At 32.3% G+C, this 13,962-nt stretch overlaps 2 protein-coding genes across 3 annotated transcripts; both read left to right on the top strand.

Annotated features, from left to right (window-relative positions):
* Positions 1-341: 341 nt before the first annotated feature.
* On the top strand, positions 342-5,499 carry LOC100804893 (serine/threonine-protein kinase). 2 transcript variants are annotated; one of them, XM_006591825.4, is made up of 7 exons: positions 342-670; positions 2,076-2,320; positions 2,568-2,703; positions 3,855-4,113; positions 4,257-4,389; positions 4,570-4,773; positions 5,285-5,499. In XM_006591825.4, the coding sequence occupies exons 1-7, from the start codon at positions 514-516 to the stop codon at positions 5,300-5,302; spliced, it is 1,152 nt and encodes a 383-aa protein (XP_006591888.1). In that variant the 5' UTR covers positions 342-513; the 3' UTR covers positions 5,303-5,499. The 2 variants fall into 2 exon arrangements, with proteins under 2 accessions (XP_006591888.1, NP_001241988.2); NM_001255059.3 differs by lacking the exon at positions 5,285-5,499 and having other exon boundaries at positions 358-670; positions 4,570-5,097.
* A 3,307-nt stretch (positions 5,500-8,806) lies between these two features.
* LOC100806309 (peroxidase P7) lies at positions 8,807-12,232 on the top strand. The gene is made up of 3 exons (XM_003540360.5): positions 8,807-9,091; positions 9,876-10,067; positions 11,567-12,232. Exons 1-3 carry the CDS (start codon positions 8,876-8,878, stop codon positions 12,104-12,106), a joined length of 948 nt encoding a protein of 315 aa, XP_003540408.1. The 5' UTR covers positions 8,807-8,875; the 3' UTR covers positions 12,107-12,232.
* Positions 12,233-13,962: the final 1,730 nt, after the last annotated feature.

The raw sequence follows: 13,962 nt of genomic DNA on the forward strand, positions 1-13,962 counted from the left end.
AAAAATAAAGTAGCCCCAAGTAGATACTCCTAAAAGGAGATGGTGTCGATGCATTTTAATTGTCTTTAAAAGTTAAAAACATACATGTAAATGCATTTTATACATTTTTAGGACAAGTATATTTTATTGTCTTAAAAAGTTAAAACATTTAGTATTTTTATTTAATAAATAAGAGAGTTAATAGAATTTTTTATTAAAGGATTTAGAACTATCCTTGTCCTAAACCAATTGAAGGGAAAAAAACGAAAATACTGTAAAAGGAGATGGTGTCAATGCAAATTGCAACAAATTGGGGTACCAAAATGCAAAGAGAAGTGTTACTATCAGCATTGTACGCGCCATGAGAGAAAAAGAACCAAGGGAGGGAGAGTGAGTCAGAGAGTGTCTTCGAACTTCGAAGCTCCAAACAGCTTTTTAACCATTTTCGCTTCTTCTCTTCTTCTCTCGCATTACCACTATGCATTAAGTTAACCATTTCTAGGGTTAGGGTTTTCGCTTCTCGGAAAATTCGAAATGGAAGAAGATTTTGGGTACAGAAGGAAGGCCAAGATAGCACTCGTCGCAATCATGGTACTCGCCTCCGTCGCCGTGTTTGCGCTGCTCGTTGCCTTCGCCTACTACTGCCACATCCTCAACAAGGTCTCGAATCGTCGCAAAAGCCTCAAAAAAGGTTCGGGTCTCTTTCTGAAAATGTAGTGAAATTCAAGGTTCGGTTTGTAAGTAGCCCTCTGAAACACGAGAAATTATTAGATTGTTGTGTCCCTAACTAATCTGTACTAACATGCAGTTAAAGTTTTCAATTAATGAAAAAAATAATAATAACATTCATCTGGGTGTCATGTCGGAGAAATTATTTGGTAATTTGAGGTCCTAGCTAATTTTTACATGAAATGTAATTAATTCTTACTATTAATTTTTTCTCGTAAATTGAAAAACTTAAGTACTTGACCCGGAGGTTTGGTTTGGGAATTAATTGTTATTAATCTGTTCTAATAACTGGAAAAACTTAAATACTTGACTCGGAGGACCATAAACATGCAATGGTTTGGGATTAACTAATAATTTCTCGACATATGAGGATTAGTTTGGACTTTGGATCACGGTGGTTCCAGACCATATAATAATTTCTCATAAAACAGAGTGTTTGAAGGGATGTGTTAAATTTAGTGCCACTGGTAATTTTCTATTGTATCTCAAGTGCTATTTTATTTTGGTTTGATGCAGCCTTTTGTTTGTTTTGCGTTTTTTTCCCTTCTGGATTTGGGCCTAGTGGAAATTATGGTGAACTTGTGTTACTTATTTTTTCAGGAAAGTTAGTGATAGTTTTTTTTAGTGGTTGGGCTTTAGTTGTGTTTCGAGTAGGTTTAAACTTAAAATGGAGGATTTGATTGATCAAAGACAGAGGGACGCTTGTTTGATTGATTCAAGTTGCAACTGTGTCTGTAGTTACAGTTTATATGTGCTTCTTTCTTGTCTAAAATTTGGTGAAGTTTGGGTGTCAAACAAGACATGTAAGGCCTGTTTGGTTTGAAAAGTTCGTTCCTGTTTTCCTTTCCTGGTTTGGGTCAAAGGGATGCCTTGTTTTTATTGTTTCCACTTCTCAAAGATGTATAACAATGGTGCAAATGCCATTTTCTATCCAAATCTTTGAAAATATTAAATGAAGAAAATATAATATGAAAATTTTAAAAAATTTGTGAAAACAATAATATGAAAATAAAAAAAGTTTTTTCAAGCCAAATCGATCCATATTTCCTTTTATTTGCATTTAATTAATTTGATTAATAATCACACTTCAATCTCTACACTTGTAAAAAACTGAAGTATAATGCTGCCAATATTGATAATGCTAATTCCTCGGGTGAAATTGATTCTCATTTGAAATGTCTCGGATGGAAAAAGGAACTACATTGAGTGTTATTATGTTTTGCCTTTTTTTCAAGATTTTAAACTGAATGGTTTGAAAGTTACTTTTGGTTGTTTACTTTAGAACTTTTTTATCCTTCCTTTTTCTACTTTTACTTGAGTAAATTGATGTCCTACTTACTGACAGATTTTGCTTGATTTTATAATAGTTGAAGATGCCAACCTTAACGAGAAAAGTGACTTTGCAAATCTGCAAGTTGTTGCTGAGAAAGGACTTCAGGTGTTCACTTTCAAGCAGCTGCATTCTGCAACAGGGGGCTTCAGCAAGTCAAATGTCATTGGTCATGGTGGATTTGGACTTGTTTACCGGGGAGTGCTCAACGATGGCAGGAAAGTTGCAATCAAATTCATGGATCAGGCAGGAAAGCAAGGAGAAGAAGAATTTAAAGTAGAGGTTTGTTGCCTCTTGGAACATTTTGGCCAGCCCTGTTTCTTTTCTAGATGCTATGGGAAACACAATGCATTGTTCTTCTTCATGCTTATGCATTTGATTTCCCTTGTAATCAAAACAGTGAAATTTGTAGATTGAGACATCATACCATTTTTGGTCATGAGTCGACGAATTAAATAGCAATAAATGTCTTGGGAAGCCAATTCATTTTGGTAATTGAGTTGAATTGGTTCCTTACATGTCACTGTAGGTGGAACTGCTAAGTCGGTTGCATTCTCCATATCTGCTGGCATTGCTTGGGTACTGCTCTGATAGTAATCATAAATTGTTGGTGTATGAATTTATGGCAAATGGTGGACTGCAGGAACATCTCTATCCTGTCAGCAGTAAGTTATGAAATATATATTTTCTAAAAAGCTTTTATTCTATGCTAATTTAAAGTCCTGTAAATGGATGGGACTACATATAATTTTTCTTACCTGGAAGTCAGTAAGGAAAAGGATGGATGTGTCATATGTCTCTGGAATTTTGATATAAATCTCTGCTTTTGCTACTATTTGCTCACCCCAGGTGCTGAGCAAGGAAAAATTGATTAGAACCTTTTTTAGTTTGAATGAGTAACACTTTTTCAAATATATTTGATGACAGATAAATATATCAATCTTGCAGTATTGAACATCAGAGTTAAATTGATGAATTTATTTTATTTTATTTTATTGAAAACAGTCCAGCCTGCATGTGCTCAGTTTGACTGGTTGCATTGGCACTTTTAGTAACTGATTCCTTACATAGATGCCCCTGTTCTGTTGTGTAAAACTGAATGCTGTGTCCATATAAGCATAGAAAATAAATTTCACCAAACTCTCTTTTACAATCTCTCCCTTAAACTTTTTCACTCAGCCAGGCTTATTCTTCCCTTCTAAAGTTTATATGGGTTGGAAGTGACGCATTGAGCTATATATCTTGCATATTACACAATCTGGACAAAAGGAAATATACTAATGCTTGCAGCATCAGCTTACCTGTTTAAACAATTTCTACAGAGTATGAATTATGTACCAATGCATCATAAGCCTTAATAATTTGCGTCACTAACATTTGAACTCTGGAATCTCTAGTGTACAAGTAATGAGGATGAAAATGTAGAATGTATGATATACGTGAGGAAATTTTTTATGGGTCATGTATGACAGAAAGTTTGTTTTAAAATAATTTCCATTCTTAGTTTGTCAGTATGAGCGATTATTAGAACTTGATCAGAACCTGGAGCGAAAATTCTTATATTTCTCCCATTACCATGAAAACAAATTTGGAATTGTTTGTGATAAAGTGTTATAATTGTTTGTTATTCCATATTTCTGGTGTGTATAAAGCACTTTTGTTCTTTTTTTTTCTGTCTCCTCCCATTTTCTTGTAAAACTTTTCAACAGTGGGCTAGTTAATTTAAAATGTCCAAGTATTGTGTCTGCAGCCAGGGTTGCTATTTTTTGTCAGTTCTTTTGTGTAATATTGTATGTTTGAGTTGATTTTCTTGTAGATTCTATTATTACGCCTGTAAAATTGGATTGGGAAACACGACTAAGAATAGCACTTGAAGCTGCTAAGGGTTTGGAATATCTTCATGAGCATGTCAGTCCCCCAGTGATTCACAGAGATTTTAAGAGTAGCAACATCCTCTTGGACAAGAAATTTCATGCCAAGGTTTCTGATTTTGGATTGGCGAAGCTTGGACCTGATAGAGCTGGTGGACATGTTTCAACTCGGGTTTTGGGCACCCAGGGATATGTTGCCCCTGAGTACAATTCTTAACTCATAATTTGTTTTTACGTTGTTTTGGTTATTCTGTTATTGCAATCTTCATTTTTATTATAAGACTTGTTCTTTGAGTAATTCCATCTCATGAAAAACTAATGTGGTTTTGCAATGTTTGATTGTGCAGATATGCACTAACAGGGCATTTAACAACAAAATCAGATGTGTACAGTTATGGTGTTGTACTTTTGGAGCTGCTCACTGGCCGGGTGCCTGTTGATATGAAGAGACCTCCAGGGGAAGGTGTTCTTGTTTCTTGGGTGCGTTTGTTAATTCTTTTCACCAATCAATTTCTATGTTGATTCTGTACTGCTCAGTGAAAGTTATTAAATCAATTGGTATTCCAGTATTTCCATTTACGGGAGGAATATTACCCGAGTAACATTTGTATTTTGGCACTAGTTCTTTCTAACAAACTTGCGCCTGCTACTTGTGTTTAGGCTCTGCCCCTTTTGACTGATAGAGAAAAGGTTGTAAAGATTATGGATCCTTCATTGGAGGGACAATACTCTATGAAAGAGGTTGTCCAGGTGGCTGCAATTGCTGCAATGTGTGTGCAACCAGAGGCAGATTATCGGCCTCTCATGGCTGATGTTGTGCAGTCATTGGTTCCACTGGTGAAGACTCAAAGGTCCCCTTCAAAGGTAGGAAGCTCCTCTAGTTTCAATTCCCCTAAGTTGTCCCCTGGCCCAACATTTTAATGCATGTAACATATTGTCAACATTTAAATGAAGGATAAGTACATGCTTACCAAACTAGATTCTGTGTTGTATGCTTGGTAGTTGCCGTTTCCTTGTAATCTTAAACCATATGATGCTCTATGGAGAGGAAAAAAATGGTAGGTTTAATGGTAATGCCCAAATTGATAATGATGAAAGGTTAGATTTGTTTACTTTTAGTTTGTGATGGAAGGTTCTACGTAAGGATCTTCTTTTAAGTCTCCCATACGATAAGATTAAGATAGATGGTTGGTTGCTTGGTGCTTTACTAATCATTATGGTTCTCAATTTTCAATTATTGTATCCTTGAAGGCAAACAAAAAAAAAAATGGAAAGAAAAAAAGAGAAAGCTATTCAACTTGCCTTAGGAGATTGGTCATCCTAGTGTCCCCTCGCATGACTTTTTCCATTCTTGTATTTTCTTGCTGGGGCATAGGTTTCCTTTGGAGGTTGATATTGTTAGTCAACATCATGGCAAATGGATAAAAAGCTGCTGAAGCTGAAGGATATCAAACGTATCATGGGGGAAATAATTTAGAACGTGTTTGGTTAAATATGTAAAAATGTGATTGACGGAATGTGTGTAAGATTCTCAAGTATTTAACCCCACTACTATTTCTAGTACCTTAATGAGAACCCGTGTATAAACTATTGTTTTGCCTCATCTGATCATCGATCCATATCTGTATGTTCCTAAACCCTAGTCATTGTCATGGCAACGTATGGAAAATTGAAATCTTTTTTAATTTCGTTGGCTAACAAATGAAGTCTATAAAATAATAATATTGTTTGTCTAATAAAAGAGTAAGCGATGTACCCAATTCATGCGTTGCCGCCAAGTTTAAGAAAGCATAATAGCAAACCTTAGAAAGGGGCGAACTGGTTCGTTTATAAATAAAAAATGAGGACAAAGTAGGGTATATTTAAACTCTTCCAAGAAAGAACCTGGACAATCTATTACTATTCAATTAGCTTAACATTCGCCCGATACATGGGGAAAATATAATAAATTAAACTATTGAATAATGGCTTTAGAAAATTTTGTATCATTGTAAATGATCTCTTTATCTTTATATTATATGTCATGTATATCGATCCTTTTACAGGTAAGAAGCAATAGGTAGTGGAAGTAATTTTGCTTCAGTTGGTAAGACCATTATAATAAAAATATTCTTTAGAATATTTAACACATACTCGAGACTCAATCTTAAAATTACTGTTTAAATTAGAATAATCTGGTGATATATATGGTTCTTTTATATCAAAATGAGAAAAAAAAAATACAATAATATCATCATATCATATGACTTGTAAGTCTTGTGAGAAGTAGTTTTGAAGAAACAATTATCATGTGAAATAATTTATTACTTTGTAATCATATCACTTGATTAACATCATTCTAATTAATTACTAATATAACGAGGAAAGGAACACAAAACTAAACGATGAAATAAGTTTTTAATTTCAATTAGGACTAATTGGCTCCATTAAATATGTCTATATTTTTCTTTGAGATGAATATTAACATTATTACACACAAAAAATTGTGCCTCTCATTTTTCTTATGCAATTAACCACTAAATTATAACATGTCAATTTTGAATTTTAAAAATTAAGTAATTAACAGACTTCTATAAAAAGAAAAGCTAAGAAAAACTATATATATTAATTACAATTAGAATTTATAGTCACGAAAAATAAGATGAATATTAACAATTTAACATTGTTATACACAAAATTGTGTTTCTCATTTTTGTTATACTACCACTAAATTGTTTTTTTTTTCTCCTAACGTCAGTGACCAAAAATTGGCTAATACTGCACACCAAATTGATAGTTTTCATAATGTCAACGACCAAATTAGTTGGCAATATTTAAGGATTAAATCCCTGTTTTACTTAAGTTTTTATTTTGTGCTCCTCCCTTAATTATTTTTTACATTTATCTCTGCTCGTAGACACACGTCTCACAAATTGAAGAAGACATGCAACAACGTTAGAAGAAAAGTACTATAAAAATTACCTTTTTTGTGTTAAGGAAAAAAAAACTTAGATTTATAAGCGTTAAATACTTAAAAGAACAGTTTTATCACCTAAAATAACCCTACTAGCTCAAACAAAATTACTTATCCAGAAAAAATACGTGTGACCTGTAAAAAAAAAATAATATACCACTAAACAATTTAAACACGACAATATAATTCAAACACATTAACATCGAAAATTGTGTGCCTTAGTCGACCATCTATCTGCCTTATTCAACCATCTACAACTTAAAACTCAGATGACTATTTAGGTTAGCTCACCCAAAAAGGAACTTATTAATTATTTTTCTTTTAAAATTTTCCTTTCAATAGACACATGATTAACACAATAATAATTTCTCAGATGTTGAATTAGCCAGAGTTCTAACTTTGATATGGTTTAATTTCTGTGCGTATGTAGCTAAGCTCTCAAATGTCTTGATTGCAATTGAATCCACCCCCTGGCGAAACACATCACAATTAGTATATGGTGAGAGTTACGATCATAATCTGTCCTTATCCAATTAAGACACGTGTATATAATAATTGACGACTAAAATGTGGAGTACAGATTTCTTTGTCAAATCATATATGAATTCAAATCATTGAATTTTCATCCATAAATACCTTTGTCAACCTTTATTAAAAGTTCTAAAAATTATTTTTCATATGAATGATGCACTAGAAAAGTGGACGCAACCAACTTTTTAGTAGTATTTTATTTTTCAGAAACGCGGAATTGATACCCAATTCTTTTTTTAGCATTTATTTAGTTAATTTTGATTTGACAAAACAACTGATCAAGACAAAGATGTGTTTGACTTAACCAAATCTAATTCAAGTTGGATTCAGAGCTGCTTTTGCTTTATATGCTTACTTAGTAAAAACGGGTCAATCTGATCCCCGCTTGGGTTCTCCTATAAAGGATAGGGTTATGATTACAATCACTTTTATGCTGAGTGGATGATTGAAGTTCTTTTTTTGCTACATTACATTATGTGCGCTCAGTATAAACTATGAATAGCACTGACGTGTAAAGTAACAGCAATTATGCACCGATCTCCTTTCATTAAGACAAAAGAAAAAACTTGAAATATTGTAGCGAAAAAAAAGTTGAAAAAACCGAAGAGGCGCAAATCATATAGGTAGAAAACTACATTACGCAAATTTTATTAATATTAATTAACACATTTAAATTAACATTGATCAAGCCATGAAATAAGGGCATCATATGAAAAGATCTTTGATTCTTTGTGACATATTCACCGATGTTCTTCAAAATCCGATACCAAGCAGTACTGATACGTATCAAACTATGGTATTCTTCGTTAATTGCTACCAAAGGTGGGTGATAAAACATGATTAAATGAAAACCTAGGTTAATCGAATAAATTAATGTAAATTTTTGAGAATTTATTAAGAAGAAACCAAGAAGTGCGAAATTTGTTTTTGGACTTGAAATATGACCCCGCCAAAAGGGCGTACGTAGTACGCACCACTTCATACTTCAATTATGCAGCCTTTTCCTTGTTTGTTATTGAGAATAAGTCAAACGTCAATTGCTTTTTGTTTTGGAATATCATATGCATGAGATTATTATAAATGATAAATTTTTTATTTAAATATTTAATATAATTATATGTTTAAGATTCAAACTCAAGTTAAAATAATTTTAGGTGAGTTAATCCATATATTTAGTGATAAGTGTCAACTTCTCGGTGACCCATCTCATCTTTTATCTCAAAGGTTTCTTCCAAAGTAGCTCCCAAAAACTTTAAAAAGTAAAAAGCACGTATGGATCGGAGCAGCATGTTTGAAAGCTGGTACAATTTTTTTCTCTCGCATTTCTCTCTTTTCAATATATATCTCCATCACTACCTTGCTGTGTCTGATGCAACTTGCCTACAATTTCTCTATATATTGCATACCCTCTTCCATTGGCTTCTTCATCCTCTGTACATAACACAATAAATCACTATTTGTGCCTTAAAGCTTGCTAGCAAAATGGCCCCCTTGTTACGTACCCTCTTCTTTGTTGCACTCTCCATTCTTTCTCTCCTTGCTTGTTTTACCAATGCACAACTTTCTACCAACTTTTATGATAAAACTTGTCCTAACCTTCAAACCATTGTGAAAAATGCAATGCAGCAAGCTATCAATGGAGAAGCCAGGCTTGGAGCCTCTATACTTCGATTGTTCTTCCACGACTGTTTCGTGAACGTAAGACTGCAGTTCCTTAAGCCACTTCTATTTCTAAATCTGTATGTTTATAATTACATGTAAGGAGTGTATCATGTGAGAGAGTGAACAAATTAAGCTAACTTTTCACTACTCAAAGTTATAAGAGAATAATTAAGATTAAATTTAAACCAAATTAATAGTATAGTTATTCAGTATGTTTTATGTATTTATGGTTAAGATTAGTTCTTCTAACACTCACTTGATACATTTATAAAAAAGAATCACTCACTTGATATACGTACATTGTATATGCCTATATGGCTGCTTAAAGCAAAAAATTACACGTTTTAGCTAGGTTTAAGTTTATGGCTTTTGAAGGAGCCAAAAAATACTATAGTACTGTAACTACTTGAATAAGCCATCGAATGAAAATATTTGTCTTTTATTTATTTTTTTTCTCTAAGAAAAAGCACATGGATATTATCATATTTTCTAACACTAACTATTTAATACAGTATTTTTGTTTTGCATACACATTTTTTCTCAGATCTAGAGGAAATATACACGCATGATGAATCATTTGTATAAGATTTTTTTTTATTCTGATTTTTTTAAGAATAGGACGCCTCCCGATGTAAGAATTAAATTGATGCAAATCTTACCAAAGGAATTGAAAGAAAGTAAAATAAATGGTATGAAAGTATCATTTATTTTCTAAAAATAAATTTCATTGGCAAGAATTAATTTAGTTATATAGCTCTTGACTTATGGAGATAGATAACATTAACATCTTGATTTTATTTCTTTGTAATTAAATTATCAGGGCTGCGATGCATCAATCTTATTGGATGACACTGCCACGTTTGTGGGTGAGAAAAATGCATTACCTAACCGAAATTCAGTGAGGGGTTACGAAGTGATTGACACCATTAAAACCAACGTTGAAGCTGCTTGCAATGGCACGGTCTCTTGTGCAGATATTCTAGCACTTGCAGCAAGAGATGGAGTAGTTCTGGTGAGCCATCCTTTTCCCCTTTCTTTGTGTGTATATGATTTCATTTTTATTTGGCAGCCTCTAGCTTCTACCAAATCTATTACTACTATGTTATATATATATATATGAATTCATTTTTATTTGACCCATTACATATACGTAGTATAATTCTTTTCACCTATATATGTACGTATATGGGATCTGAAAAATGGGTCAAATTTCCTTGACTTGGAAAGTTGATTTCAGGTCATAAAAGGAAATATGCAAAAAATTCCAAGTTTTTAATTTCACTTTAATATCTGTACATAATTTTTCGAATAAACATCTTATTTTATTAAATGTATGTTGTTAAAAATAAAAAGAAAGAAAATACAAGGGAAATAACTTGAAACCTGTCAAATGACTGTCCTTAATTAAGATTATTTTTCTCTATTCTCTACCTGAAATCTCCAACATTACATTCAATGTACCCCAATTACATGAGTAAATATAGGTAATTAAATAATTGTATAAAAAAATATGTGAAAAATGTAAACTCTTTTAGGTTTTTTCCTGCTCCCGTTGAGAATTGCATTGAAATCATACAGCGAGATTCCAACCTACAGTCATTCTCTCAAGCATATAGCTAAGCTAACTTGATGTCTGTTTTTTTCCTAACATATTTTGGCATGGGCTTATTTTCAAACCTTGTTCTCCACTTTCGGTTTTTACTTTTCCCTCTCACACGTAATGGATCACCATGTCAACTCTCGTAATTTAGTGGGGTCCCCCTCCTCTTAATAAGCATGCCTTGCACAAAAAATTACATCACACAAAGCAATAATCAAGAAAAGAAAAATAAAATAAAAACTATGGTGTCAGCCTTGTCTCATTCTCGAGAAAAACCACTCATCTTCCCCTTTTAAAAATCTCGAAAACAAAAGTACCATCAAACCTTTGTCTCGTGGTGAGTTTTCCATATTTAGCTTTCGCTCACCACTCCCTAACTCAATAATTCACCATCATTTAAGTATCTGTTTGGTTTGATATTGAATAATCTAAAATCACCTTAAAATAGAAGTTGTAGTATTCATACAATCATAAATAGAATATTTTATATGATAAAAAAATTGTTTATTTTCCTTTACTGTATTATTTATTAATTTTGTAGTTCTCTTTTCTCTCTCTTTATTGCCTAACTTGTTGTATTTTGATTTATAACTACCATTAATTTGATTTGTTATGTAATCTGTTATATGAGTTGATGTACGAATAAAATTTCTCTTAAAATACCAAAGAACATAATTTTAAGTAAATATTCATATATTTAACGAGTGTTTGGTAACATGTTGGAAATCCACATTGTGAAATCAATATATAAAAGCAGAAATTTTTTAATCCAGAAAACCAGGTTGAGGGCAAATGAACATGATACCAAACACACTTCATAAAAATATTAAAATTTCAACATGGTACCAAACAGATTTCAGAAATAAATACTTAAGTGTGTTAATTGAAACATTGAATAATTTGATTGACAGGTTGGAGGACCTTCATGGGCAGTAGCACTAGGCAGAAGGGATGCAAGAACAGCAAGCGAGAGTGCAGCCAACAACGAAATCCCTTCACCATTCTTGGACCTTCCCACACTCGTGTCCATGTTCGCCGCCAAAGGGTTAAGCGCACGTGACCTCACGGTGCTCTCCGGTGGCCACACCATAGGCCAAGCACAGTGCCAATTTTTCAGAAGTCGCATATACAACGAGACCAACATTGACCCCAACTTTGCCGCATCAAGAAGAGCCATTTGCCCTGCCTCTGCTGGGGACACCAACTTGTCCCCTCTTGAGTCTCTCACTCCCAATCGCTTTGACAACAGCTACTACTCTGAGCTTGCGGCTAAGCGTGGCCTTCTCAACTCGGACCAAGTGCTTTTCAATGACCCTTTGGTCACAACATATAGTACCAATAATGCTGCATTTTTCACTGACTTTGCTGATGCTATGGTTAAGATGAGCAATATTAGTCCTCTCACTGGGACTAGTGGTGAGATTCGAAGGAATTGCAGAGTTCTGAATTGATCATCGAGAGTTATTTATTCCACTTTAACATGTATTATTAATAGTATCAAATTTATTTTACTTTAATAAATTTATCATCATAATTTGTGATCAAATAATAATATAAAAAATTATATACTATTGATACATAAGTTATTTTATTTATTTATTTTTTTAATCTTTAGTTATGTTACTGTTATTTTTTTTTTTTTGTGTATGTGGGGAATAAGAGGGGATATTAGTTAGAGAGTTTCTAACATGTCCATGATGCTAATTTGGAGGTATTGATACTGTTATTTTTTTAACCAATAGGAATTAGGCTGTATTATTATATTTTTATTTTAAAATTTAATGATAATTTTTTTTATATATTTCAATTTAGTCCTAGATAATCAAATTATTTTTAAAAAAGAAATTGAACTTTTTTAATTTCACAACACCAAACATTCTTATTCAAACTAAAAAATATTTGCAAACATGAAAGTTGGTTGCAAGGATACCCGACTCGGAAGAAAAAAAATGGGAAGAAAAAGGCAGGCTAATAAAAAAAAAGTTAACATATTTGCAAAGTTTTTTTTTAGTTTGAACATAAATGATTGGTTTTGTGAAATTAAAAAGTTTAATTTTTAAAAAATATATTTTAATTATACAGGACTAAATTGCAATATATAAAAAATTTATAATTAAATTTTAAAATAATAATACAATAAGACAGTTTAATTTATATTGGTTGAAAAAACAACGATATCAATACCCTTTAAATTAGCATGGAGACGATAAAAACTCTCTATTACTTATTACTTATTGTTGAATAAATGCTGTGAGACATTTTTGAATTTTGAGTGACTCATTAATTACAAGGTCTTGGTCTAGCATTGACAAGATCTTGGACATATTGGCAATTGTAATGTTGTTAGTGCTTTTTTTCCTTTGGTAATTTGAATGAAATGAATGTTTATAGTTGAATTCAAATTCTGTGCCACACCAATCAAAGGGGAAAAGGAAAGGAGGGTCTTGGATTGGTTTGATGTGGTTTGCTACTAGTTTACGCTTTGCAAGGTCGTTATCTAGTATGGTACTGCTGCAGTATTTTATACCGCAGAGCAATTTTTTAAACATTGATACGACAAAGGTTGAATCTTACAAACACTTTTCATTTCGTACTTTGTTGACTTCATATGATTTCAATGCAAGTTTGTTTTTTTTTTAAGTCATGTACCTACCGCATCCTATTTTAGTTTCCATGGTTTTTTAAATTGATCTAAGTAAACTCCTCACCCTAAATTCTGTCGAATAATCAATGAAAAATATAATAAGTGCGTGACATGATATTTATTTAATTAAGCATTTTTAAAGGCATTAATATTAGATGACACCAACTAATAACGAGGAACTAAATTGATTAATTCTTACTAATTTTTAAGGATTTTTTTTTTGTTTTTTATTTTAAAAACCAACTTGGTCGATTATTATAATTTTAGAAATTAAATTATTGTTAATTTATAGTTTTCAGGACTGTTTTACTATTTTATTAATTTCAGACACCAGCATAATTGGTCACTACATTTTCAAGAACTAAATTAATTTGTAATTGACTCGAAAAAAATTATTTAAGAGCACCCAGCACGGCAAGAATAGAGTCATCATCATCACCAAATATAATTCTAGAGTTTTTTTTTTCTTCTCTCCATCCTCATAGAACGTGGAGGAGTCGCTGCAAGTATTGTAAAACATATAACGTCAATATTTATTTGTGTAGAATAATTAGTGAAGGATATATAGTGTGTATGTAATGAATATACCTGTTTTTTAAGCAAAAGAGGATTGATTAAGATATCACAGCAGGGGAGACGTAATGAATATACAAATTATGTAAA

This window comes from Glycine max, chromosome 12, assembly GCF_000004515.6.
Source record: "Glycine max cultivar Williams 82 chromosome 12, Glycine_max_v4.0, whole genome shotgun sequence".
Taxonomy (NCBI): domain Eukaryota; kingdom Viridiplantae; phylum Streptophyta; class Magnoliopsida; order Fabales; family Fabaceae; genus Glycine; species Glycine max.

Bases quoted from the DNA above. Each gene is read 5' to 3' on its own strand.
- LOC100806309 (XM_003540360.5), top strand. From the start codon at position 8,876: ATGGCCCCCTTGTTACGTACCCTCTTCTTTGTTGCACTCTCCATTCTT. The intron at 9,092-9,875 runs GTAAGACTGCAG...TTAAATTATCAG, and splicing joins TCCACGACTGTTTCGTGAAC to GGCTGCGATGCATCAATCTT. The intron at 10,068-11,566 runs GTGAGCCATCCT...TTTGATTGACAG, and splicing joins CAAGAGATGGAGTAGTTCTG to GTTGGAGGACCTTCATGGGC.
- LOC100804893 (NM_001255059.3), top strand. From the start codon at position 514: ATGGAAGAAGATTTTGGGTACAGAAGGAAGGCCAAGATAGCACTCGTC. The intron at 2,321-2,567 runs GTTTGTTGCCTC...ATGTCACTGTAG, and splicing joins AAGAAGAATTTAAAGTAGAG to GTGGAACTGCTAAGTCGGTT. The intron at 4,390-4,569 runs GTGCGTTTGTTA...ACTTGTGTTTAG, and splicing joins AAGGTGTTCTTGTTTCTTGG to GCTCTGCCCCTTTTGACTGA.